The following is a 25,499-nucleotide window of genomic DNA, read 5'->3' as shown; positions in this document are numbered from 1 at the left end:
TTGGGGCAGGAAGTACATGGGAAATCTCTACCTTCCTCTCAATTTTGCTGTGAACCTAAAACTGCTCTAAAAAAATAAAAGTAAAAAAAAAAATCTTTTAAAACAGTGGCAGTGGGGTAGGGTAGCAGCAGAATCCTTCCCATAGGAAGCCAGAGCCTGGTTTTGATGCTTTCTTTCAAATGACTGTACTTGTTACTTTTTTATTTTATCTAAGGGATTTAAAAACTGATATTGAGTGATTCTCCAGATGAAGATAATATTAAACTGAGTTCCAGACTACACCTTTCCAATTGCTTCATGTGTGCTAGTTATAACAAACTAAATATAAGCTGCCCGAGGCTAGGAAGATCAGTCCTTTACCATGTACATGAGAAGGACTGTTGTGGATGACTAAAAACTTGTCACGTGGAGTTCACAATCACCTCAGTGTAAAGTTACCTGTCCTGGTTTGGAATGTTTGTTGCTTTTTCTAAATTAAGGCTTAAAGAACACTGAATACTAACCCACTCTCTTGAGGGCTGTTAAACCCACCACTGTGCCAAAGAAGCTGACAATACACAGGACTAATTTAAAAAATGCTTTTTAGGGGTGTGAATTCCTAACTCACATATACAACTCTGTTAGAATTTTACTCTCCAAAACAAATTCTATCTGCTAAGTTTTGAGTTAAGTAGCAAATGATATTTATACTTAGGTGAACAGACCATTATCACTCACGGTTGACCCTGTTTCTTCTCACACTCTTGACCATTTTCTGTGTCCCTACTTTCCCTTGAGATCAGGCTTCAAAATTTCTGAAGCTTGCATTGTTTAATAAATTAGAGACTGCAATTGCTAATGTACTAACAACTGATTTTTAAGCACTGATTTTAAGTTCAAAAGGCCCAAAGCTGTGTCCAATATACTTTTGTGGGCTTTGATGCTCAGTATGGAAAGTGTAATGAATGGACTCCATGTTTCTCACCACTGCAGTTATATTCTACATCTGGCTGGCTCTTACTAAGTATGATTCCAAGTCTTACTTATATGATGACAATTCAGTGAAGCTGTGAGTATACGTCAAATTTATGTTTAAAACAAAACACCAAAACCATTTTACTGAAAACTAATTTTATTTTAAAATTAAGTGCATAGCACTCATCTAATTCCATTGGTGTAGACTTTAGCACCATACTTGCCATTTGCAATTAATGTTATAACAGATACATTTTGGTTTGCTGTCTGTACTTGAGTAGTGTTTATTTAGTGGACTTTGGTAAAGCCCTTTATACATATCATTAATCTCTTCACAGTACACATTTAATGATGGTCCGGTAATCTCAAAAAAATAAACAAACAACAAAAAAACCCTACTTTAAAGACTAATCAATAAATTAAATAAAATGAAACCCACATAACTCCCCCCACCCACATCCCCCAAAGCTAGCAGTTGTGAGTTGTATTTATACTGAAACCTAATGTTTTAAAAATAGTTCTGGTCTCCAACCACCCCATCCCACCCCACCCTGGGTATGCAGCAATAGTAACCAATTAATTATTTTATTCTACCCCCCCAAAAATCCAGTGTTCTTTAGCTTTTTTAAATATAAACTGGGAAAGTGTTATTATAAGCTTTTAAAAAAAGGCATATTCTTCTATAATAAGAATGACATTTAAACCAATCAATAAAAGCATTTGACAAGACATTAAATTACCATAGGCACCAGTTGTTGTTTCAAGTTGGGATTTCTATCCCAATATCTTACATTCATAGTATTAATGAGGTAGTTAAAATACTGAAGATTGGACTCCAGGTTGCTGGGTTCTGAACGTGAATGTGAAAGATATATTCTCTTTTGAACCCACTTTCCCCCAAATAATTCAAGTTCTCTTGAGGTAAGAACTACAAAATCCAATTAGCAGCCTTCTATAAAGAGGAAAAGTGATGATAACTTTCAGAAAACAATTTTCATGCTTGAAAACCGCCACGAGTGAGTGTTCTTACCTGAGTGGTTTTTTATTTTTATCTACCAGACTAATAAATCCACATCATGCCCTATGTACTCTAATTATAAAAGTTACCTTTCTTTTAAGGAAAAGACATTCTCTAAGAATTCACGCTGGCAGAAGCCACCCACCCACATTTATCCACTGGAGCCGTCTGGATCGGTTTATTATTGTATTGAGTCCCTTCCCTTCCTAACAGAAGCCATTTGGCTTGATTACTGAGACTCCTGCTGCATACCCACAACATCTTTATAATAAGTTTGTAGTCAATGCATATTATGGCAGTCACATACCTGCCATGCAGTTTCCCTTCTATTCAAGTGCTATCTTTAAAAAACACAAACAAAAAGACATACCTTACTAACTTTTAAGTCAGAAAACTTCCCTTCACCAAATCTCTCTTCTCCCACAGTTAAGAGCACAATGTATACAGTTTCAGTTATTACAATGACTTTTTTTTGTTTTACTTTTTAAATTTACTCTCTCCAAACTCTTTACCCCCAAGTTGCCCTAGTTGTAACGTCTTATTATTGTTTTCACTCATTACCAGTATAGTGAAATGTCCCAGTGCAGTACTGGGGCCAATCTAATGAAAACGGTGACTGAAATTTAGTAATCAGTACCTTTGCCTGCTATACTGACTAGCTGGATTCAAAGGCTGCTTATAAAATCTGTCTTCCACGTAACAAAGTGCTGCTCTAGCACAACCTGAGAACTACCCTGGCCACATTCCACTTAAAAATAAATCTACAGGACTTTATTCCAGTACTGACATTTTACAGTTATGCCTTCCCTTGAAAAAACTTTTTTAGAGTAATATCAAATCTGAGTATAAATCATTGATTGCACTGAGAAATGCAAAACCTATATATGTGTTATGAATGACAGAAACCACCATTTCATTCATTCTAAGTTACGATTATGTTCTCATTTGAAAACACATCCTAGCAGGAGTATTTTAACCTATGTTATAAAGGTAGTTCATACTATAACATTCCCAAAACATGTTGCATTACAGTTAAGTGTTTCCAAGTAGTACAAATTCCCTGAGTTAAATGTTTTAATTCTAAAGATTTGAGGTTGATCACTTAGGGAAAAAACAACAACGAAAATTTATGACCATGATTTTAAGATAAGAGATCTACTCCACCCTTAATTTTAGTACATAAATCCAGACACCTATACTATCTGTGATAGGAAGTTATATAGAATCACCTAAAAAATTGTTTTTACTGCACAGATCTGGTATAGCATAGCAATTCATGAGTTTAAACTTATTCAAAAAATTCATTTGTAGATCAAAAATATAACTCAAAACTGCAGAATAAAAAAAAGGACCTCTTCAAAAATTAATACTGTAACTTTCCTTCATAAAAAGACTGTTGGCAAGTCCACAGACAAACATTAATCTCTGACATATAAGCCAACATCAGGCCCAGAGCTCACCACAGGTCAAATCTCAAAACAGTGAATTGGCGTCTGTCCAAATTTTCTGTTGCATTGAATATTTTTGAAATATTTGGACCATCAGCCGGGGCTTGAAACGTTTGTCATACAGGGATTAACAGAATTTAATATACATACTGTTAAAGTGTTTGCTTAGTTCTCCCAGGTATCCGTGGTGCATTCAAGGGGATATTCCATCTTCCTGGTGCAGGTATCTGAAGAATTCTGAAGCAATGTGAATCCCGTTAGAGAAGTTTATGAAAAGTTTGCCCCAGAGCTTCAAGTCACAAAATAGTCAGGATCACGTGTTACCTTCGCATAAAATCACCTTTCGAAACATGGAGTAATGCAAGGGTAATGTTCATTGATCTGGTAACTCCGATTATAAGAAACATTCAGACAGGGCTTAACTTCTACTGGTATTGCCAGTGACATCCCAACCCCAGTCTGCACGTGCCCAAGGCCCTGAACACTAGTTTGGAAGCCAGCAGGACATGTCTGTAGTGTGTAAGATGAGGTGTGTGTAGTAGATACAATCTGCTGACAGCTTGGTTGTTCTGATACTGGATGGTGATACTGCAGTGAGGTCTGATGCGTCTGATGGAGATACTGAGGTTGCTGAAAGTGAACCGGCCGAGAAGGCTGGGAGGCTGTCTGGAACACACTTAGCTGTGCTGGCTGAGGTCCTGCCTGTCCTCTTTGTTTGTTTGCTTCTTTTACATCATTATCATGAGCACTGCAACATGAAGAGAAAGGAAACTGATAACGTTACTTGAGTAGAATTTATAAGAAAGTCATGCACTATCCCCAACTCAACAGCTGATTCCATGGAGTCACTGCCCCATAATTTCAACAACATTGAGATCTCACTCTTATCCTTCTAAAACTCCTTCCCTTGGTACAAACCTAGGAAACTGGCTGCTGGTAGCTTTAAGGGCTATGTCCAGCTTGGGAAATATGTCCACAATAAGCACTTAAATGCGGCTGCTACGTTGGATACATCCTGGGGCCCAACAATTCAAAGATGTGGAAATGGAGAATAAGGCAAGATTTGCCTGACCTGATCTTGGAGTCATGGGCTCACATAAGAGCAGCTCCTTTCCTTATGATGTACTCAGAATCACACTATCAATGACAACCTCTACCTGGATAACAGCCCAAAGGGCTCCCTTTCGACCAAGTACTGCTCTTACAGCAGCTTGATCGTGGCAGCCAGCAGCTGTCAGAGCAAATACCCTAAAACCTCTGTGCTTTTGAGAAGTTGCTTTTGGGGCCCCTTAGACATGAAGAAAAATATTAACGAGAAATTACAAACACAAGAACAAAGAGGCTTACATCAATAGCCGTTCAATGCACTGTACTAAGAAATCCCAGGAGTAAGCAGTAAGACGATGCAGTCTTGTAGGCCACGTTGGAGAAAGACGAAGTATAATCCTTGAAGAAGCCACACATGCAGCAGCTACTAAAGAAGGTGCATAATTTAGAAAGGCATAATCTGTGGAGACATCAAAAATGAACTTAAGCAACAGAATATACAAGTCACAAGCTTACAAGTCACTTGCTGACATCCACAATGACTCACCTTGCAAAGATACTTCCAGGAAGTAATCTGCATACTTGGCCATGTAGAGTTTAGTTTTTTCCAAGCAAATCATTGGCCAGCCATCATGAAGATCTGTTTCGTGTACTGCTTCAGAGAGATAATACTCGATGAAATGGGCAGCTGTTGGAAGGCAGAGGTTCCACTGAAAGGTTTCTAATAATAATAGTTCCATATGTAGCAAATTTTGTTTTGTTAATACTAGATTCATATTAGTCATACAACCCAGGCTGTTGAGCTGCTCTAGCTTAGGCACACTATCTTCTTTTTCTTCAAATTTACCTTTTAAGAAAAAGGAAAAAAATAAGAGAAAATGTTATAGTTCTAGTCACTTAAATGGGATTTGCAGTCTTACTGCACAGATTAAGACCCAAAGATATTCTTTCCCATACCTTGGGCAGATGCGATTGTACCTGAACTCTGTGGGTCTCATATTTGCATGTTTTCTCTCCCAGTGCCTCCGCCCCCCACCCTTTATCCTCCCCTAAAAAAAATGAAACGTGAACATTTTGATCTATGTCCTATTGTGTAACAAAAAAAGTCACATATGCCAGTGAAAAAAGTAACTCTAAAATCTCATCAGCTGAATATTTTCAGGAAATTTCATTGTGGGGGTAGGTGGTGGTTGATGGAAGACAATTATTTTATTTTCGAATAGAAGGAAGTTTAAAGAATTTAATGTCATAGAGTTACCCGAAATAAAAAATAACTAAGTTTTAAGTGTTTCATCCTGGCATATTTTCAACACAATCTCAATTCCAGAGAGAGCTAGATTGGGGGAAAAACTGGGTGAATATGTAACACACAAGCATTCTCATTCCACAGAAAAACCTATTATCCCTTTTCTTGTGAATTTAAAACAAAAACCTAGCTAAGTCTGTTCCAAACAAATGGGGGTTGGGGAATACTTTATATGCACTTTTATATCCCCTCACTCAAAGCAGAATAGGAGTAAAGGCAATCTGATGACAGAACTTCATTATTTTAGGCATTCACTTTTTTTCAGGAAATACTCATCCACATGTACAAGATGAGGAATAAGGTTTCCTCTCCACTCTCAGAATAATTTTTCTATAGAATACATACCATTTTACACTCCAGTTTCCAAGCAAATATATATATACACATATATATACATATCTATGTGTATGTGTATGCGTACACATTTCTTTCATTTTAGGTATTTCTAGAACTCATGGCTCAAGAAAATTCATTCAAACTATCAAGTACTATTATGATTTTCTAGATGTGGCAATAGTTAAAGAGTTGTCAAGTCTCTTTGGGTCTTTGTTCCATGGTGGTCCACAGAAGGAGGGAAACTATAAGTAAAGTCTTCTACCATCCTAGTATTATATTCTAGTATAATTATATTAAGGTTTAAAACAGTCATATTATATTGAAATTATGGATTTCTCACAATAGCTTTCATACTTATACTTGTTCAAAATGATAGTTAGAATGTTACATATTACTATATAAAATTGCTTGTTTTACCCCTTTGATAACTATTTCAATATATTTGTTTTCCTTGGAAATCTTATAATTTTATTTTATCCAGTTAGAAACATTTCTTGAAGAGCCAGAATGACTGCCAAAGCAGTAGAAACCAGAGGAGTTTCCCTGTGAAGTTTCTCTTCCAGAAGAGATGGGTTTACAGTACACACTGAAGCTGCTATAACAAACGGTAGTGGCCAGGGTCCCTCAGCCCAGAAGCTATGTGTATGGGAGCCGGTGGGGTTGGTTCAAGTCAGCCTGCCTTACAGCTGGGGAAAACACACTGCTGACTGCCTTGGTCTTTGCTTAGGAAGGGGAAATTGGGGTAGAAGGTTTTGTCTCTTATGCCAGGAGATTCTAAGATAATAACTTCAAGAAGAAAGCCCAAAGAAGCATACAATTTCTCTCCTGCACCTGAAATTTTGAACAACTTCAGATCTAAACCACTCTTAACTAAATATTGCTGCAGGTAGGAGTTGATCCAAAAAACTTACGTAATTCAGACTTTTCATAAATCCAGATAGCCCTTCCCAATTTAAATCACATAAAGGTGAACTTCACAGGTTTTGCCAATAGCATATACTTAGTACAGCTCACAGCACTAAAGTGCTTTATGACATGGTCATCTAGCATCATCACTACATGAAGATACAGGAAAGGAGCCTACTGTTCTCAGTGTAACAGAGTGGAATCCTTCAGAAGGAGAATGACCTAGGAATTTAGTTCAGTCCCTCTGGATGAGTCATTAAAGCTTTCAAAGTGCCCTGCCATTTGTGTAGCAACAACACTGGCAGTACACTTCAAAGGAATATTGTAAAAATTAATGAGTTTATTTATATCACGCTTGAAGTTCCTCTGAAGAAATTAATACACCACAATTCACTGTTTAATTCACGGATCAAGAATGTTTCATACTATCTCCTTGAAACTTTCAACATGAGAATAAAATTGTGCATGACCAATTTCACAGCTTAAGAAACCAAGTCTGCCAATTCATCTAAGGTCAAATAAGTTGAGCCAAACTAAAACTGGAAGCCAAAAGGGACACTTACGCTTGAAGTCCCAAATCTGTACTGTTAGACCAAAGCAGTGCACTGGGTTATTTAGGGACAACTACCAGAATAGACAGACTTCTATATTATTAAGCATCTATGGGGTTTCTACATTTATAAAGTACTTGGTTACTACAAGTGTGAAAGCCTTTGCTTGATTCACAGTGTTAAAAATAAACTGCATAAGTAACCATACTTGGGATTTTAATTCAGGTTTAAGTTTCCTGGAGCCTTTTCATTATATATAGGGATATAAATACTCAAATATATGGATATTCTAGGATTTCAAAATGTGTGACAGCATCAATGAGTACCTGCATTCATAGCCATAGTTTTTGTTGTGCTGAATGCTATGTGTGGGGGTATTTTAAATCTACTTATCCACAATACCACAAACAGATCACAAAGCTCAGTTTCTTCAATTGAAAGGAAATACCACAAGCCATGTGATTATATTGATAAAGGCACCAAACAGGAAATAAGGGCACAGGAAATTCACATCTGCTTCCCAGAAAATTAAGAATTAGAGGCCACAGAAACAAAACATTAGGTTGTCTTTCCTTTATAGGAAATGTTCAAATCAGCCCTGGAAACCAGCATGTTTTCAAAGCCAGTAGTGAATGGCAGGTAAGCAGTAGTAAAGCAAGGATCAGATGTCACTATAAACTCTGCCAACTCACATTTTGTTCTTTTATTATGAAGTAGGAAAAAAGTCATCGTAATATACCAACAATTCTCACAAATTTGTAAGACTGTCAGTCTAATAGGACAATGGATAAGGAAGAGGAAGAGGCAATTCATAAAAAATAAAAAAATAAAATAAAAAAAGTTCATTCTCATTAAAAACTGAGATGTAAATCAAATCAACTGTGAGATACAATTTTTCACCTATCAGACAGTAAAGTAAAAAGCTTTGTCAATCCAGTATTGGTAAGCAAGAAGAAACAAGAACTTGTCACAAATTTTTACTACTAAAATTCTATAATCTCACTTTTGGCTTCATCTTGACTCCAAGATCATTTCTTCGTGACCCAAGACTTTAAGCAAATTATCAAAAGCCTCATCTCCAAGGCTGCTTCTATGCTCTTCACAAGTTCAGGGCTGATCACAGAAGCCAAGGGAAGCCAGGGTATACATGTTAAAGCGCTAGAATTTGAGAATTTCCCAGGATAAATCAGTCTTTTCCAGAATGAGCCAGAATCTTAGGGCTAGAGACCTAAAGATTATAGAACAGCTTATGGAAGAATTATTCATTGTGATGCTAACTTTTATGTTTCAATTTCCTACCTGCGTTTAAACATATTATTCCACTTGATCCTCACAACAATTCTGTAAGATAGGTGTCTTTATTTTTATTTTATAGAGAAGTAAACTGAGACTCAAGAGTTGTGGAAATCCATATTGCTGACAAGAGATTCAAACCTAGGCAATCCATCACCATAATCCCTGCTCTACAATACTACATACCTCCCTCTAATCAGATAATCTGTAGGCCCTTTCCTTCTACCTTTAATAGTGTAGACGTTTAGGGAGCTCAGGCATTAGTGCCTGTGCTCCATCTTTGACCCAGATACCAACAACCTCCCAACCTATTTAATAACTGGAATCCAACTTTCACCCAGTCCTGTCAGCTGTAAATTGTTTCTCACTCTTATACAACTGGCTGCCCATTCCAAAGCAGGAGCAGCTGGGAAGGGGGACACACAGAATGCACTCCACAAATTTAACACAGACATCAGAGACTGAAAACAGGCTACCAGTTTATAAGCATCCTAAGCACTTCTGTTGTAATGAAGTTACAGACTGGAGTGAGGAGAGACTTCACCGGGCTACTAAGAGCCAGCTTCCTTGAACTCTTTGACCACTGCCTACTTGGGAGGGGCTGAGACCCTGGGGAATACCTATTTCACATTTTCTCACTCTCCAGGGGAGAAGAAACAATGTAAAAGAAATTCTTCTCTCTCAGGGAAAAAGGGGCCAATAGTAGAACAAAGGGAGGAGGTGTTTGACTCTTCCAATAATAGTTGATAAATAATTCATATTTGAACCACAGCAAATATAAATCCTAAAGCCTAGCACCTCAACAACAAGCAAAAAGTAAATACATATTACCAGTTTTGATTTAATACAGACTAAATAAAATATTCAATAAATTGACCACAACCTTAAATTAACAGTAACAGATAATTTAAAAACAAGAACAATTGAAAACTTCATTCCAAACAACCTAAAATGGTACACCAAGTATCCTTTCCCCCAAACTGTAGAAACTGCAGGAACTTAGACTCAAGCCCAAGCATTGCATGGTGGCCAGGATCCTTTCTACATTATTCAGCTAGAGTCACTAGTGAACTCTGGTAGTAACATGTTGTTTATGAACATCTAGTTTAGGAACCCCTAATTCATTTTCTAAGTTACCAGTTAGTAAAGTTACTGGTAAGTAAATAGTCACAAATATAAGTCAGTCTATGGACTGACTTTGCATTATTTAGAACTTCACCGTTGACCAAGAGGAGTCTCCCATGTGGCCCACACAGCACTTTAAGAATCGCAGGCTTAGAGCAGGAGGAGGTTGGCAGTGGTAAAAGATAGTAGTGATGGCCACAGCAGGCAAAAAATTATTTTTCATTAATGATCCTAAGTTTTTAAAATAACCTAACTTGCATATCTGATTTCCAGTGTCTCTCTTCTACAAACTTATCCCATAATAAACATTCTGTAGGATAACAAGAAACTATTCCATTTGTGGACTCTCACACATCTGATGTATCAAGTATGAGTTTTTCCAATCCTATGCAAACTAATAAACCAGAAAGGGCTTCATAGCCAGTGACGAAACATACAGAATTGTACACATGACTGCTTATGATGATGAAAGGTTAATTAAAGGTTAAATGAAAAGGTTAATTATAAATATACAAGCATTACTTCTCTGGCTTTCGGGGGGGGGGGGGGGGTGAGGGGTAGCAGGTGATATGTCTAGACCTTAGAGGTCAATAGATTAAAGCGGAAATGCAGATTTTTCAGGAAATAGTATTTTGGTAAGAGTTTTGCTCTAGGTACGTGAGGAAAGGGTTGGAAGATGAGACTGCAAAGGAGGCTGGGTCTAGATGAAAGGTTCTAACTGCTACTTAAGGAGTTTCTACCCCAACTCACAGGCAATGGGAAGTCACCACTAGGGCTGTATTTATTTGTATTCAGCCTGGTCCACAAAGGATGTAAAATAATTTATAAAAAAGACCTTTAAAGGAGACAAGATAAGTAGTTGAGGTCATCAGATCAAAGGAAGAATAAGGGCAGGACAAGAAAATTTGAGAAAATATTATATCAGAAACGATACCACACCGGCCTGCATTAGGTTTTAGGTTTATTTGCAGTTAAAGCATAAAGGTATTTTAGAAAGATCTCTGGTGGCAGGGTGCAGGGGAAATGTTCTTTAGGGAGCAGCCACATTGGATCCCAAACCTTCAAGTAGGGGTTAGAGGTGAAGGCAGCAGATATTTCTATATACTACTTTGAAGTGGGGCTTAAATTTCTATTGTAATGACATAATATAAAAACTACATAATGGATTCAACTTCAATATCAAATACAATCTTTTCACATTACTAACAGAGGAAAAACTCAATTTCAATTCCTTGACTCACCCTCTTTCTCTTCAGTTGGGGTACTAATGAACAATGAAATGAGTTAAAGATGGTAAGAGAAAGAGGCCCCCCAGTACATTCTGCACTGGGAAATGGTACGGTTCTACCATACCCTACCCTGCAGCCTACTACATGGTTGTGCCTAGAGCATAACCAAAGGTTGTCTTGTGTGCAGCAGCTGCATGTGAACCTTCAGTTCCTTACGCCAACTCAATATGGAGTCAGTAGAAGGTATTCTAACAATACAATAGTATGGAACCTTTTAGACAGTTTCTCAACCTCAGCTCCATTGACATTTTGGGCCAGATAATTCTTTGTTGTGGGGGGCTGTCCTGTGCACTGCAGGTGTTTAGCAGCATCCCATGCTTCTACTCACTAGATTTTAGCAGCATCCTCCCAGGTTGTGACGACCAAAACAGTCTCCACACACTGCCAAGTATCCCCTGTGGGGCACAACTGCTCCTGGACAAGAACTACTGCTTTAAGGAAATGGTTCTCATTTGGAAAGGTACATCAAACTCGCCTTTGGAACTTTTAAAGTTAAAAAATACCCACGCTCCATGACGTATATTCTGAGTTAGTAGATCTGGAGTGGCCTAGACATTTGAAATCACAATATTCAGGATGTAAGGCTTAGGCACATGTGTTTTTAAAAGACCCTAGAGACATATTTTAATGTCTGGTTAAGAATTATTGTGCCAAGGAGCACTTTCAACATAAATTTTCTGATACTAGTAAACTGGTATGAATGGAATTTGGTAATAGTCTACTGAGTTCTACATAAATTTACTTTATTATAAGCAGAACGTTCCAATTATGTAGGCCAGATTTATACTTACTTGCTAGAAGCAGACAGGAAAGTGCAACTAAATGAAGCTGCTGGATGGAGATGTCATACCGATCCATGAACAGGTCCAGCAAATAGACAGCAAGATGTCGGGCGGAAGGGCAGAGTGTGAAGCGATTGCTCACAATGGCAATCAAGTCAGCAAAATACCTTCTGAGACTTAGTTGAGGGGACTGGCCTTTGTACGAGGGCAACTTCAGCTCCTAAATTGAGAGCAATGACATTTTGTTAACAGCCTGTAGGAGAAGTATTCCCACAATGCAAAGATGACTTTTTTTCTCAATATATAAGTGTTATAAGTGCCTTAAGCAAAACTTTTCTTGAGTGAAACACAAAAATGAAAAAGTAGGGACAAAGAATAATGAATGGCATTTAAAATTTAAACCAAACTTTTCTCCTTATTCTTAACCACCTCTACCATGACCAATTATAGGTGTTTCCTGCATAATGGAATGAATGTATTCAAGCAAAATTTTTAATAAAGGAATCCTGTTTTCTCTACAGTTGTTTCCAGAAAAACATCCTTACCCCAAAACCAACCATACCACACAACACCTCCAAGAAGCTCAAAGCTTTTGGTTATAAGATAACAGATAAGTGGACATACTCCCAGTATGCAACATACTAAATTATACTTGCAGGGATGTGGAAGGTAGAGACTAGTTAGTATTCACCCACTAGTATCTTCTAATGTCTCCCTTTCAGCAGTTTTATGATTTCTCCTTTGCTATCTTCCTCGCATACACCTAAAAATTTTCCCATCATCACTGTTCAATCTCAGAATTATATAAACTTATCTTTTAAAAATTAGAAAGTTTCATACTACTAAAGTATTTCAGAGGAGAAAATAAAAAAATTCTAAGTCCATTTTATGAGACCAGAATACCAACACTAAATGTAACAGGTATCACAATAGAAGGAAGTAACATGGATATGACCCCAAAAACACAGGCAAAAGATAAAAAAAGAAAAGATAAATTACAACTCATCAAAATTAAAAACTTTTGTGCATCAAAAAATACTATCAACAGGGCCGGCCGAGTGGCTCAGTTGGTTAAGAGCTTGCTCAAGAGTTTGAGCTCTGAGCAACAGTGGTTCGAGTCCAGCCCGAGCTGAGCAGCACAGGCAACAAAAACAAAAATAAGTGAGACTAAATCAAAAAAAAAAAAAAAAGAAAAAATACTATCAACAGAGTAAAAAGGCAACCTATAGGATGGGAGAAAACATTTGCAAATCATATATCTATCTGATAAGGGGTTAATATCCAGATTACATAAAGAACTTTTTTATATATACAACTCAACTCAATAACAACAATCAACTCAATCGAAAAAATGGGCAAATGACTTGAACAAATATTTCTCTGAAGAAAATATACAAATGGCCATTGAGCACATATATCGATGCTCAATGTCACTAATCATTAGGGAAATGCAAATAAAAAACCATTATGATATACCACTTCATGCCCATTAGGAATGCTAAAACAAAAAACCCCTAGAAAACAGAAAATAAATGCTGGCAAGGATGTAGAAAAATTGTTAAGCCACTGTGAATAACAGTTAAACAATTCCCCCCAAAATTAAATGTAGTATTACCATGACATCCATCAAATCCACTTTTAGGTATCTATCCAAAAGAATTAAAAGTAGGGACTCAAACAGATAGTTGTACATCCATGTTCATAGAAGCATTACTCACAATAGCCAACAGGTGGAAATGAACAACCCAAGTGTCCATCAATGAATGAACTGATAAAAAAAATGTGGTATATACATACAATGAACGATTATTCATCCTTAAAAAGGAATGAAATTCTGATATATGTTATAGCATGGATGAAACTTAAAGACAGTATGCTAAATGAAATAAGCAAGACACAAAAGGACAAATACCCTATGACTCCACTTATATGTGGTGCCTAGAATGGTCAAAGTTATAGAGACAGAATTGTGATTACTGGGAGTTGGAGGGCACTATTTACAATAAGCAAGATATGAAAGCAGCCAAGAGCTGGCAGAGTGGCTCAGCTGGTTAAGAGCTCGCTTGGGAGCACCAGCTCTAAGCAGCAGGGCCGCGGTTCGGATCCCACAATGAGGGCCAGTGACGCTTGCCCTCCACAGCTAAGATGATGAACAATAGCTCGACCTGGAGTTGGGCTGCTGTGAGTCGCTGGCGACAGTGTAGGCTGCAGCGGAGCTGCAGTGGGCTGCCGTGAGCTACGTGAGTGGCTGGCAGCCAGCGAGAGCGGTAGGCAGCTGGTGTGAGCTGCTGGGAGCCGCTGGGAGCGGCCAACCAATGACCAGCGACCAATTGCCTCACCCGGGAAGAGCACAATGATCATACCAACATGGGCCAGTGAAGTGACATCCTCCACAACTAGACTGAAGAACAAAAACAGCAATTTGTCTACCTGTCTGTTCCCCTTCCCCGATTCCCCAATGCTGTTCCCCTCCTCCCAATTCCTCAATAAAATCTTAAAACAAAAAACAAAAAACGAAAGCAGCCAAAATGCCCAACAGATGACTTGATAAAGATGTGGTACATATATACAATGGAATATTACTTGGCCACAAAAAAAAATGCAATCTAACCATTTGTGACAACATGGATGGACCTAGAGGGTATTATGCTAAGTGAAATAAGTCAAACAGAGAAAGACAAATACCACATAATCTCACTTATATGTGGAATCTAAAGAATAAAATAAATGAACAAAACAGAAACAGACTCATAGATACAGAGAACAAACTGATGTTTGCCAGGTGGGAGGGGGTTGGGGGGCTGGGTGAAAAAGGTGTAGGGATTAGGAAGTACAAATTAGTAGTTACAAAATAGTAGTCACGGGAATGTAAATTGCAGCATAGGGAAAAATATAAAAATGGTTTAAATAATACATTTTATGTTATGCACATTTTATAACAATAAACAAAATAACGGAAGTTACATATCAATATAACTTAATAAGATATGACATTTTAATAAAATACTATCCAGTGTAATTTAGTAGTGTATCCAAAGAACACATCACCATCAATTGTGGAACACATCCTAGGGATGCAAGGATGGTTTAATATTAGAAAATCTATTAATATAAATCACAATAAAAATTCATAAATAAAAATGCGCAATCATCTATAAAGATGCCAAAATAGCATCTGGACAAAGGTAAGAAATAACAGGTGTACATTTCTTTGATGAAGCAAGGGAGGTAAAAGATCTCAAATATAAAAGGCAGCATCTTACTTGGAGGTGAAATAATAAAAGATGAGAATTCTAGTGCCTTCTACTGTAATACTATTTAACATCATTCTGTGAATACTAACTAATCTAAATAGTAAAGGGAAAGAAAAGGTTTAATTATTGGAAAGATCAATAACTTTCATAAACAAAGTTATTATTTTTTAGATGATAGAATTTATATATAAAAAAAACCCCCCGAGAAAATCAACAGAAAAAAATGAGAAACAGTAAAAATTCAGTAAGATGGCTGTTTACAAAATTAATATTAAAAAAACCAATAGTTTTTCTGTATACTAAGAGCTGTTAGAAAAGAGAAGATTCCATATACAGTAACTATAAAAATTAAAACACCTAGAAATAAATCTATATATGCCAACATTATATGAACATAACATTAAAATTCTGAAGGCGTATGGAAGACTTGCATACATGGAAAGACGTTCCTTTTTCTTAGAAAAATCTATTTGATAACAATGGCATTTCAAATCAGGAGAACAGATGAATTCACTACATATTTCTGACAGGACAAAGAGCTAATTTCTTTATTATTTAGAGAACTTTTACAAATCAATAAGAAAAACGCAACAAAATATAGACAGTTAATAGAAAAAATAAAATATGGCCAAAAACATATAAAAAGATGCCTCATTGCATTCAAAATTAAAGAATAATATAGTGTTTCACTTATCAGATTACATTTTATTAATTTTTGTTTATGGTATCAAGAGTGGCAATAGCAACTCCTACATATTACTGGTCAGGTTGACAATATAACCTCTTGGAGGACAACTAAGTAATATGAATTTTTTTTAATGTAGACCATTTAAACTAGCATAGTAGGCCTAGGAATTTACCCTATATTTAAGGAGGTCCTTTCAGCACTGTTTTTAATAGCAAGATAGTAGAATTAAAAACTTGATGCTCAAAAACCTGGATGGATCTCCAGAGAATTACACTGAGTGAATAGAGCCAATCCCAAAAGGTCATATATGGTAGAATTCCATTGATACAATTAACATTCTTGACATGAAAAAAATTATAGAATGAAGAACAGATTAGTGGTTAAAGGGGGTTAACAGGAGAGAGAGATTCTTGTGGGGACAGAAAACATTCTGTATCTTGACTATGTATCCTGGTTGTGATGATCGTACTGCAGTTTTACAGGATTACCCCTGAGGAAACTGGGGGAAGGGTACAGGAAATCGCTTAGTATCATTTCTTAGAACTGCATGTGAATCTACAATTATCTCAAAATAAAAAGTGTAATTTAAAGAAAAAGCCTGACATCCATTAACAGGGAACTGATTAAATAAACTCTAGGACAAATTTACTGTGGACATTAAACTAAAGGGCAATAGGCCTATATGTGTTGATATGGAAAAAGTTGATAAATTGAGTGAGGTTGGAGTGGGAGGAAGGTACAAAACACTGAATATATATTATGACCTCGTATTAAGAACAAAAAACAATTTATTTGCAGATATACTAATTTACTGGGTATCTTTTAGGAAAAAAAAATAATGGTGTTCTCTTTAGGGGATCAGGAAATAGTGAGGGTTGGGGTAAGCTCATTTTGATCTTTCTACATTATCCAAAATTTTTTTTAACCACATGCATGTATCATTTAAAATTTAAAAAAAAATACTAATAGTTACTTGGGACATAGACTAATGGGCCATTTTATGTTTTTAGTATTTGTATAAGTGAGAAAAGCATAAACAAATACTATTGAGAAAAGGAAACTTAGCTGCCTTTACTCTTTGAACATTAAAAAAAAAACACCTAATTTCTCCTAGTAAAAGTAACATGCTGATTTCCCATGTAGCCCCTAGGGTTTTTCTTTTCTCCTTTACCATTTCTGAAGATCTTTACAATGGTGTACATGAATTACAATTTCAAACTTCACCTTTCTTTCCTGTCATCACTTGACATTTACTGAGCACTTCCCATGTAGCAGACATTGTGTTAACCCCACAGATAAGAGCCTCAAGCCTCTGGCAGGTGAACCAACAGAGAATTATTAGAAAATAATATAGTAATCACAGGGCATTATAGGAACATTGAGGAGGGAGATCTAATTCAGCCCAGAAGGTGGGTTGTTGGGAAAAAATAAAGCCAGAGTAGGCTTTCTGCAAAAGAGGCCGGAACAAGGTCTTAAAGATTCAATGGGAAGCAGCTGGAAAACACTGGTGGATTTTTAAAACTATGTTAATTTTACTAAATGAAGACAAAACAAAGGCAAGAACCCAAGGACCAGTCCTAGGAGATTTTAAACAATGTGTCCAATACATTCTCTTTTTATCAAGTACAAGTGCTTACTAGCAGCTGTCAGATTTAGCTCTTCGTCCAGTTACACATGCATGAGAAAATGACCTATGCTTCTCTCAGCTTTCAGTTTTTTTCTCATGTCTATTCGTGATCCCCTAGAATTGTTCCCATCTGCCCCTCAAGATCCCGTAGGACCACAGCACAGAGACCTGAACTGTTATCTTCATCTCCAGTCTCAAAGCCTCGTTAGCTCACCACCCCAAGTGCCATCCCCTTCCCAGAATGTGTTAACTGTCCAGCCAGGATGGAAATAAAGACACAAAAGGAATACTCACAAGTTAAAAGTACAACTCGGTGGGATATTTTCTTAATGTTTCTCACAAAGCTAGCATTGCTTCTATCTATCATAAAGTATCTTGAAAATACTCCCCCAAGGAGCCTAGGACACTAGCATACATGGTAAAACAATAAGAAAAAGAGGTTGACATAAGGTATAAGAGGAGGGCTGCTTTGTAGGGGGTTTTTATCGGGGGGAGGGGAGAGAAATTATATTTTACAAAAACAGTATAGCTGGCATTTGGGGTTGAAGAGGGTTTCCATTTGTTGTAATTTTTACTCTTCCTTAGTAGAAACAATGCTAGTCACACCAATTAGTCTTCCTAGAACCTTGGGTCTAACACAGAACACCTTCCATAGTGTCTGAACAGCAACTGTCCAAAGGAAGACCTGCATTCAGATACTCTGAATTGTATGAGGCTGGACTCCTCAAAGGCAAGGATCGCATCTGTTTCATTCACTGTTACCACTCTAACATCTGGCATAGCACTTTGTACATTGTAGGCAGTCAAATATGGTAAATAAATAAGCATTGATTATCCAACTAAATCATCTAATTAACAGCCTGGAATTAACATGTATTTTCTGAAAGGAAAGTTCATTTTAACTTTCCTTGGCTTCATGTACTACAAACAGTCATCATCTCTCTAGTTCCACATGTTCAAGTTTTGCTGATTAATAAATTCTTTATCAAGTGTGGTCATTGTGTGACATCACAAGATATGTGGCTTACAAAATGCTTAAAGATCAAATAAAGACAACCCAGAACCCAGGGTAGCTAGCATGCCACAAGTGGCCCAAGATAACTTTCAGTGGCATTCCTTCAGAGCCTGCATTATCATGTCCTCTGATAGTTGTAAACAACTTTTAGTATAGAGTTGTGTCTTATTCCTTGGGTCCTCCCCAGAACCTAATATACAAAAGCATTCAACAAGTCTATGGGGAAAAAAAAATCTACTTCCAACCTCAACTGACAAAATTAACTCAGGTAATCACTCAAGATTAAAATTATACATAAATTGTAAGAATCAAAAACCATGGAAATCACCAAGAAAAACCTTTTAAGTTTCATGTCATTAAAAAAAATGTCATTTCATCACATACCAGAGAGATAAAGAGCTGACAGAAAAGAACATTTAAAACTGAAAGACAATATCTGCTCCCCTCTCACCCCTCTTAAAAAAAAGTATCTGGACAATTTTCGAAGTGGAAAACCTGCCACACTCTTAACATTCCAGAGAACTATCCCACAGTTGAGACTTTTCTGTGGTACAAATACCTTTTAGGGGACAGAGGTGTATGTAGTGTCCAAGAGACTGAATGTCAGAATTAATAAGTAGCATTTAGAAATCTCAAACCTTAGAAAAGGCTACAATTGTAACAATTTAAGTCAGAATTAGTTTTCTAATATACTTAACCTGGTTTTAAAAAAAAATCAAGATACTGGTTCATTATCATCCCTGGATCTCTTAACTCCAACAGTCAGCATCCTTTTTTACTAAAGAGTCAGCTGTTTTGCTTCTTCCTAATTTTCTGTACCTAACAAATGGCTCTCTTGATCCAATGTGAAACTGAGTCAAGTTAAGAGATAATTTTGGATCTGGTCTCTCTTCTGGTTATCAACGAGGCAGAGCTGGTGCGTTAAGCTGAGATGCAACATACAGCGTAAAATTGTACTTCAGAGCAACAGTACACTTTGCATTGTGCCAGAAAAGTGTATTTCCCCCCCAAATATCTATTAAGTATACTAGGTCTACTTTCTGCCTTTGATATTAGCTGAAAGCAGCAGCCAACTCCTTCTACCTTACAGCTTTTTGAACAGCCCCAAATTTGGGGGCTTCAGGGGTATAGAATAACAACAGTTATCGCTTTCTTAGCGCTTTACTACATGCCAATCACTGTTCTAAGCCCATGTACAGTATTAACGCATGCAATCTTCATAATCATCGCATATGGCACATTCTATTATTATTCATTGTACATGAGAAAATTTAGTAATATGTCCAAAATCTCACAGCAAGTAAGTGGAAAGGCTGGGGGATTTATTTACAATGTGACATAACCGACAGCTGCATGCAATAGCAACTATAGAACAAGGAAGGCTGCTCTGCCCAATAAAAAGCCAGCGCACGTTATCTTTTTAAACACAATATCAAGTCCATGTTCCACCTGGAAACAAGAACATCAGAATGTCCCTTCCCACCTCCCTTCCCCCAACTGCGCCCCACCCCCCTCCTCATTTAAGTTGCAGGTTATTCTCATACATCCAAGGGAAGAAGCCAAGAAGTTAATCAATCTTGAGCAAATAAACAAACTCGCCTTTTCTGATCTGGAAACCAGCGGTTAGACAACCTGACTTTTCTGGGGGGCCGAGATTCTAACTGGTCCCATGACACCAAATGGAAAGGTCCAGGCATCAAGGTTACCTTGTACCGAAGCGCTTGATGAATATCGGCAGCCAGCTGTCCCCGCCACCACTGCCCCTCCAGCTCCATGGGACCGGGCGGCGCGCCTGGCCAGACGCTGCAACTTCAGTCTGTAAGACACACCCCAGACGCGGTCACAGCCAGCTCCTCTACACGACCCTTCGCGCCCCCTCCCTGAGGGGGTGTGACCTCAGGCCACCTTAGGTGGCTGTTCATCTTCACCTGACTCGTCCTACAACCCGGACGATCCAAACCAACTCCCTGACGCCAGACCGAAGGCCTGAGTTACCCAGTCGGAAGGAACTGGCTTATTCTGAAAGCTGCCGGAGGCTGCCGGGCAAAAGGGGACTAGCTGGGGACCCGGTGCCCACCGCGCAGACCCAGGTGCGTCCTCGGCAACCTGGAGGCGGGGGACCGGCTTCGGGCGCCCTGCGTCCCAGCTTCGAATTCTCCCGCCGGCCCTGAGGAGCGGAGAGACTTGACACGAGTCACAGCCCCCCCTTAGGTGGAAACCTCCCGCGGAGAAACCCGGAGACGAATGCTCGCTCGGCCCCGAGTCTCCGCTGCAGACGGGCGGGCGCTCGCTCGCTCGCTCCTCCCCGGGAGCCTCCCCGCGGCCCCGCCGGGCCCAGCGCACACCAGGCCCGCCGCCTCCTCGTCCTGAGAAGCGCACGGAATCGCGCGGCCCCAGAAAGTCGAACAAAAGGCCGGGCCGGGTGGGTCCGGTGTCCGGCGCCCAGCCCAGGCCTGCAGGTCCCACGGCTGCCTCCCTTACCCGGAACCGCGGCCCTCACAGCCCCAGCCCCGCCGACGTGCGGGGGATGCCGGCCCCGCTCATGCTGCGGACAGTCGGCCGCGAAGCGCTGGCCTCAGCTCGGGCCCAGCACCCGGGCGCTCGCGCCGCCCATTGTTAAAGGACCGGCAGGCGGCTCCGCGTACAAAGCCAGCGCGGGGGTACATGCGGCCCGGCGGCTGCCAATCTCGTCTCGCGATACAGCGGGGTCACCCCGAGCCGTCCAATCGGAGGCCGAGCCGGGCCCAGGTGCAGCGATGGCTTGCGGGCCCAAGCCGGGTCGGGGCTGCGTACCCGGCTCGCCAGGCACGATTCCCAGCGTCGTCGTGGAGTCCGGGAGCCCCAACGCCACCGACCGCGAAGCCTGCCTGAGGAGTGGGCCGAGGTCGGGAGACAGCGCCGGAGAAATTATAACGTTGATCAACATTCCGGTGGCCAATCCGGTCATGCCTCTCACCTGCTGAGAACCTGCGATGGCTCTCGGATAAGGGCTCATGCTTCAGTTTGGCATTGAAAACCCTTCACAGCATGGATTCAGTCTGCCTCATTTCACATTACCACAGCCTCATACATCCCATGGGCTGCACAGTGGGATTATCAGCCCCTCCATATGTGCTTTAGCCGTTTCAACAGCCCCTAAAGCGCTTCCTCTTTGAAATTTTGCTGTCTTTTAAGCTGCATCTCAAAACCCACTCGTTCATCTAGAAACCTAATTAATCTCTTCCCCTTCTTTATTTCCTGTGCTTCAGAGATCCCCAAAAGCTTTGCAGGGAGTTAAGATTACCTTTAGTAACCTAGCTTGTCAAATCCATAGTGGAAGTAATTAACCATCTATGGTCGTAAATCAGGAAACTACAAAACCGTGGAAACACTCCAACATCAATTAAAGTAATGTGGAACCTGAAATGTGATTAGCAGAAATCTGATTAATTGTATTTTAACATGTTTGGTGGAATATCACAACAGAAGTGGATGGTTCGCCCAGGACAGTGATCCTCATTTTTCTGAGAATATTTTAATATTAAAAACGAAATCCTGGAACCCTACCCCTTTTACTTAGAATCCTTTGTCCCAAAAGACGCATTATAAAGAGCTACTATAAAGTACATGAATTCGAGTTTTATTACAATGAAATCTTCATGCATTTAAAGAAAAGCTGCATACATTTGAAGAACAGATATGTGTGTGAGCCATGTGAGACAATGCTGATGCGAAGGACAGCAGGACTTCAGGAACTGATAGCAAGACAAGGGACCCTCTCAGTAGCAGAAGTTGGCAGAGCCCAGCCTAGCACAGCATTGTTCAGGGAGAGGCTGCCTTGGCCTATCTCGATGGCAGGGGTTCCCTAGAGAGGAGATGGACACATCAGGCTAAAAGCTCCATGCTATTTATAATGGCATTTAAATAGTACGTACCTCATCAGGTTCCATTTCATGTGCACTAAGCAACTTTATGACAATAGTTTGGCTTCCCAATAACTTAAACGGGCCTATTTAAGAACGCTTTCAGAAAAATGGGTCACAGACTATAATCCGTGTAATGAATAGGTTGTTTCTCATGGTTTCTCCTTTGAAGATGTTATTCACTGGGAGAGATATGTTCAGAAATTACTCTATTTTTTGGATTTGCCTCATGATGAAAAGATTTTAATGTTCATTCATTTTGTAGATTAATATGTGTGTGTATGAATATATATAATTTGCCCAGAATGTAAGTCCCTAAAATACAAAATTCAGGTTTATTATGATTTCTTCATTCCTTTTGGGCAAAGTGGACAGAATTCAGTATTTGGTTAACTCCTAAAGAAAGGCTGTTCTCATAGAGTTTATATTCTAATGGGGAGAGAGAAATACAATGAATGAACAACAGCAACAACAAAGTCACATGGTGACAAGCACTGTGAAGAAAAATAAACAGAAAAAGAGAACAGAAAGTAGAAGTAGAAGTGAGTGGACATTGTTTTATGATAAGGTGAGGTGTGCTAAGGCCTGAGGGCGGTGAATGTACATGCTATCTTGTGGCTGAGTATTCCAGGCAGAGGGAACAGCAAAAGCAAAGGCCCTAAGGTACAAGGCCTGTTGGAAATGAATATGGAGGTCAGTGTGTGCCTGGAATGAAGAGGATATAGGAAACACATTCCAAGTCTCAGAAGCAGTGATCAGCAAAGGTATAAAAGGATGGAAATTAAAGAGGCAGACTTTCTACAAAACGAGCAGAGTAAGGAAACTGCCAAGAGTGCAGTGGGCCTGCAGCATAAGGCACAAGACAGGTTTGGCAAGAGATGAGGGTGGGACCAGGTTCTCTGGACAGCTTTTCTAACTCACTGAACTTTAGGCAGTGAAAAGCCACTGCTTTTAAATTGTTTAGTTCTTAAAAATAAATGTGTGCAAAAGATAAAACATTCAAACAGTGGAAGACTGGATACAATGAATAGCAACCCCCCTTTCCTCCCCTGATCCCCGTTCTTCCCAGAGGCAACACTATTACTATTTTCTTTTGTACTCTTCCAGGGAAATCCAGGTATTTATCACCATGCATGTACATAATGTCCTTGCCCCATTTTGTGCACAAATGATAGTAGCACTTTACACTCTCTATCATCTACCTAGCTTTTGTCATACCATATATTCTGGTGACTATTCCATAACAGAACATTCAGGATTCCTTTCAGTGGCTTGCTTGTATTCCACCGGATGCAAAGGACTGGAAGCCAGAAGCCCTGGGCTCTGGTTCTTGGTTCTTGATTGTTGCTTCCTAGTAGAGTGGACTTAGAAGGTCATTTCCCTCCTCTGAAACTCAGGATCATCATCTATCTGTAAAGTGAACTGGCTCATCTATAAAGATGACTGAGATTGCTTTTGACTTTAACATTGTAAGTTCTTTGCTCTTGTCACACACGTTACAAAGTCTGTGGGGAGGAGGCCCAATATTCCCCATAAAGCTCTGATCATTATCCAATTTTAAAGGTTTTAAATTTATGTTGCATCAAGGTAGTTAATGTACACCCAATAAGAAGTCATATATTTCTAAAAGGATAATGAAAAGCAACAGTTCCTTGTTTCAGTCCCTCCCAAGACCCAAACAGGTCACCAGTTTGAACTCTTTTAGCTGTTTCTCACAGTATTTGCTATCATCTTTCAAAATAACATGTCTATGATTTTGTCATTTTTAGATATATTTACGTATTGCCCTGGAAAATGAAGATTCAGATGCTTTTCATTACCTCTCTCACACACATTTCCCCCGTCCTTCATTTCCCTAATGTATAATTTTAACGCATTTTTGGTTACATCCATTTTCAGTTGTTTTTTTAACAGATTTTTATTAAAATATAACTAACATACAATAGTATATTAGTTACAGGTGGACACTACAGTTATTCAACATTTATGTACCTAAAGAAGTGATCACCATGATAAGTCCAGCAACCATCTGACACTGCACCACGCTATCACAATATCATTGACTATATTTCCCATGCTGTACATTGCATTCCCGTGACTTATTTGTTTTATATCTGGAAATTTGAACCTCTTATTCCCCTTTACCTTTTCCCCCCTTTAAAAAATTTTCAATTACAGTGGATATTCAATCTTATTTTATATTAATTTCAGGGGTACAGCGTAGTGGTTAGACATCTATATAATTTAAGAAGTGATCCCCCTGACTAGTACCCATCTAGCACTATACATAGTTATTACAATATTATTGACTATATTCATTATACTACATCCTACATCTCCCTTTTTTCACCTATCCCCCCCACCCAACTCCCTCCCATCTGGCAACCATCAAAATGTTCTCTTTATCTATGAGTTTGTTTCTGTTTTGTTTTTTTTTAATGTCTATTTTGTCTTGTATAAGTACTGCTACCCCAACTTTTTTGTTTTGTTTCCATTTTCATGAAATATCCTTTTTTCATCCCTTTACCTTCAGTCTCTGTGTATCTTTTGAGCTGAAGTGAGTCTTTTGTAGGCAGCTTATGTAGGGTTATGTTTTCTTATCTAGTCAGCCACCCTATCTTTTGATTGGAGCATTTAATCCATTTACATTTAAGTAATTGTTGATAGGTATGTAGTTATTGCCATTTTATTATTCATATTTTTTCTTTAATCTAAAGAATTCCCTCCAACATTCCTTGTAATACTGGTTTGGTGGTGATGAACTCCTTTAGCTTTTTCTTGTCTGAGAAGCTCTTTACCTGTCTTTCAATTCTAAAAGATAACTTTGCTAGATAGAGTAATCTTGGTTGTAGTTCCGTGCTTTTCATCCCTTTGAATATTTCTTGCCAATTCCTTCTGGCCTACAAAGTTTGTTGAGAAATCAGCTGACAGTCTCATGGAGGCTCCTTTGTAGGTAAC

General features: G+C 38.8%; 1 protein-coding gene across 2 annotated transcripts; it reads right to left on the bottom strand.

Annotated features, from left to right (window-relative positions):
- Positions 1-1,093: 1,093 nt before the first annotated feature.
- On the bottom strand, positions 1,094-21,417 carry CCNJ (cyclin J). Of its 2 annotated transcripts, none has more exons than XM_019639130.1 (6): positions 21,121-21,417; positions 20,346-20,455; positions 12,065-12,275; positions 5,015-5,314; positions 4,768-4,927; positions 1,094-4,168 (listed from the first exon to the last, which is right to left on the bottom strand). In XM_019639130.1, the coding sequence occupies exons 2-6, from the start codon at positions 20,412-20,414 to the stop codon at positions 3,757-3,759; spliced, it is 1,152 nt and encodes a 383-aa protein (XP_019494675.1). In that variant the 5' UTR covers positions 20,415-20,455; positions 21,121-21,417; the 3' UTR covers positions 1,094-3,756. The 2 variants fall into 2 exon arrangements, with proteins under 2 accessions (XP_019494675.1, XP_019494676.1); XM_019639131.1 differs by having other exon boundaries at positions 4,768-4,891.
- Positions 21,418-25,499: the final 4,082 nt, after the last annotated feature.

The sequence above is a fragment of the Hipposideros armiger genome, unplaced genomic scaffold (genome assembly GCF_001890085.2).
Source record: "Hipposideros armiger isolate ML-2016 unplaced genomic scaffold, ASM189008v1 scaffold_42, whole genome shotgun sequence".
Classification (NCBI taxonomy): domain Eukaryota; kingdom Metazoa; phylum Chordata; class Mammalia; order Chiroptera; family Hipposideridae; genus Hipposideros; species Hipposideros armiger.
This window is presented reverse-complemented; position numbering and strand designations above follow the sequence as displayed.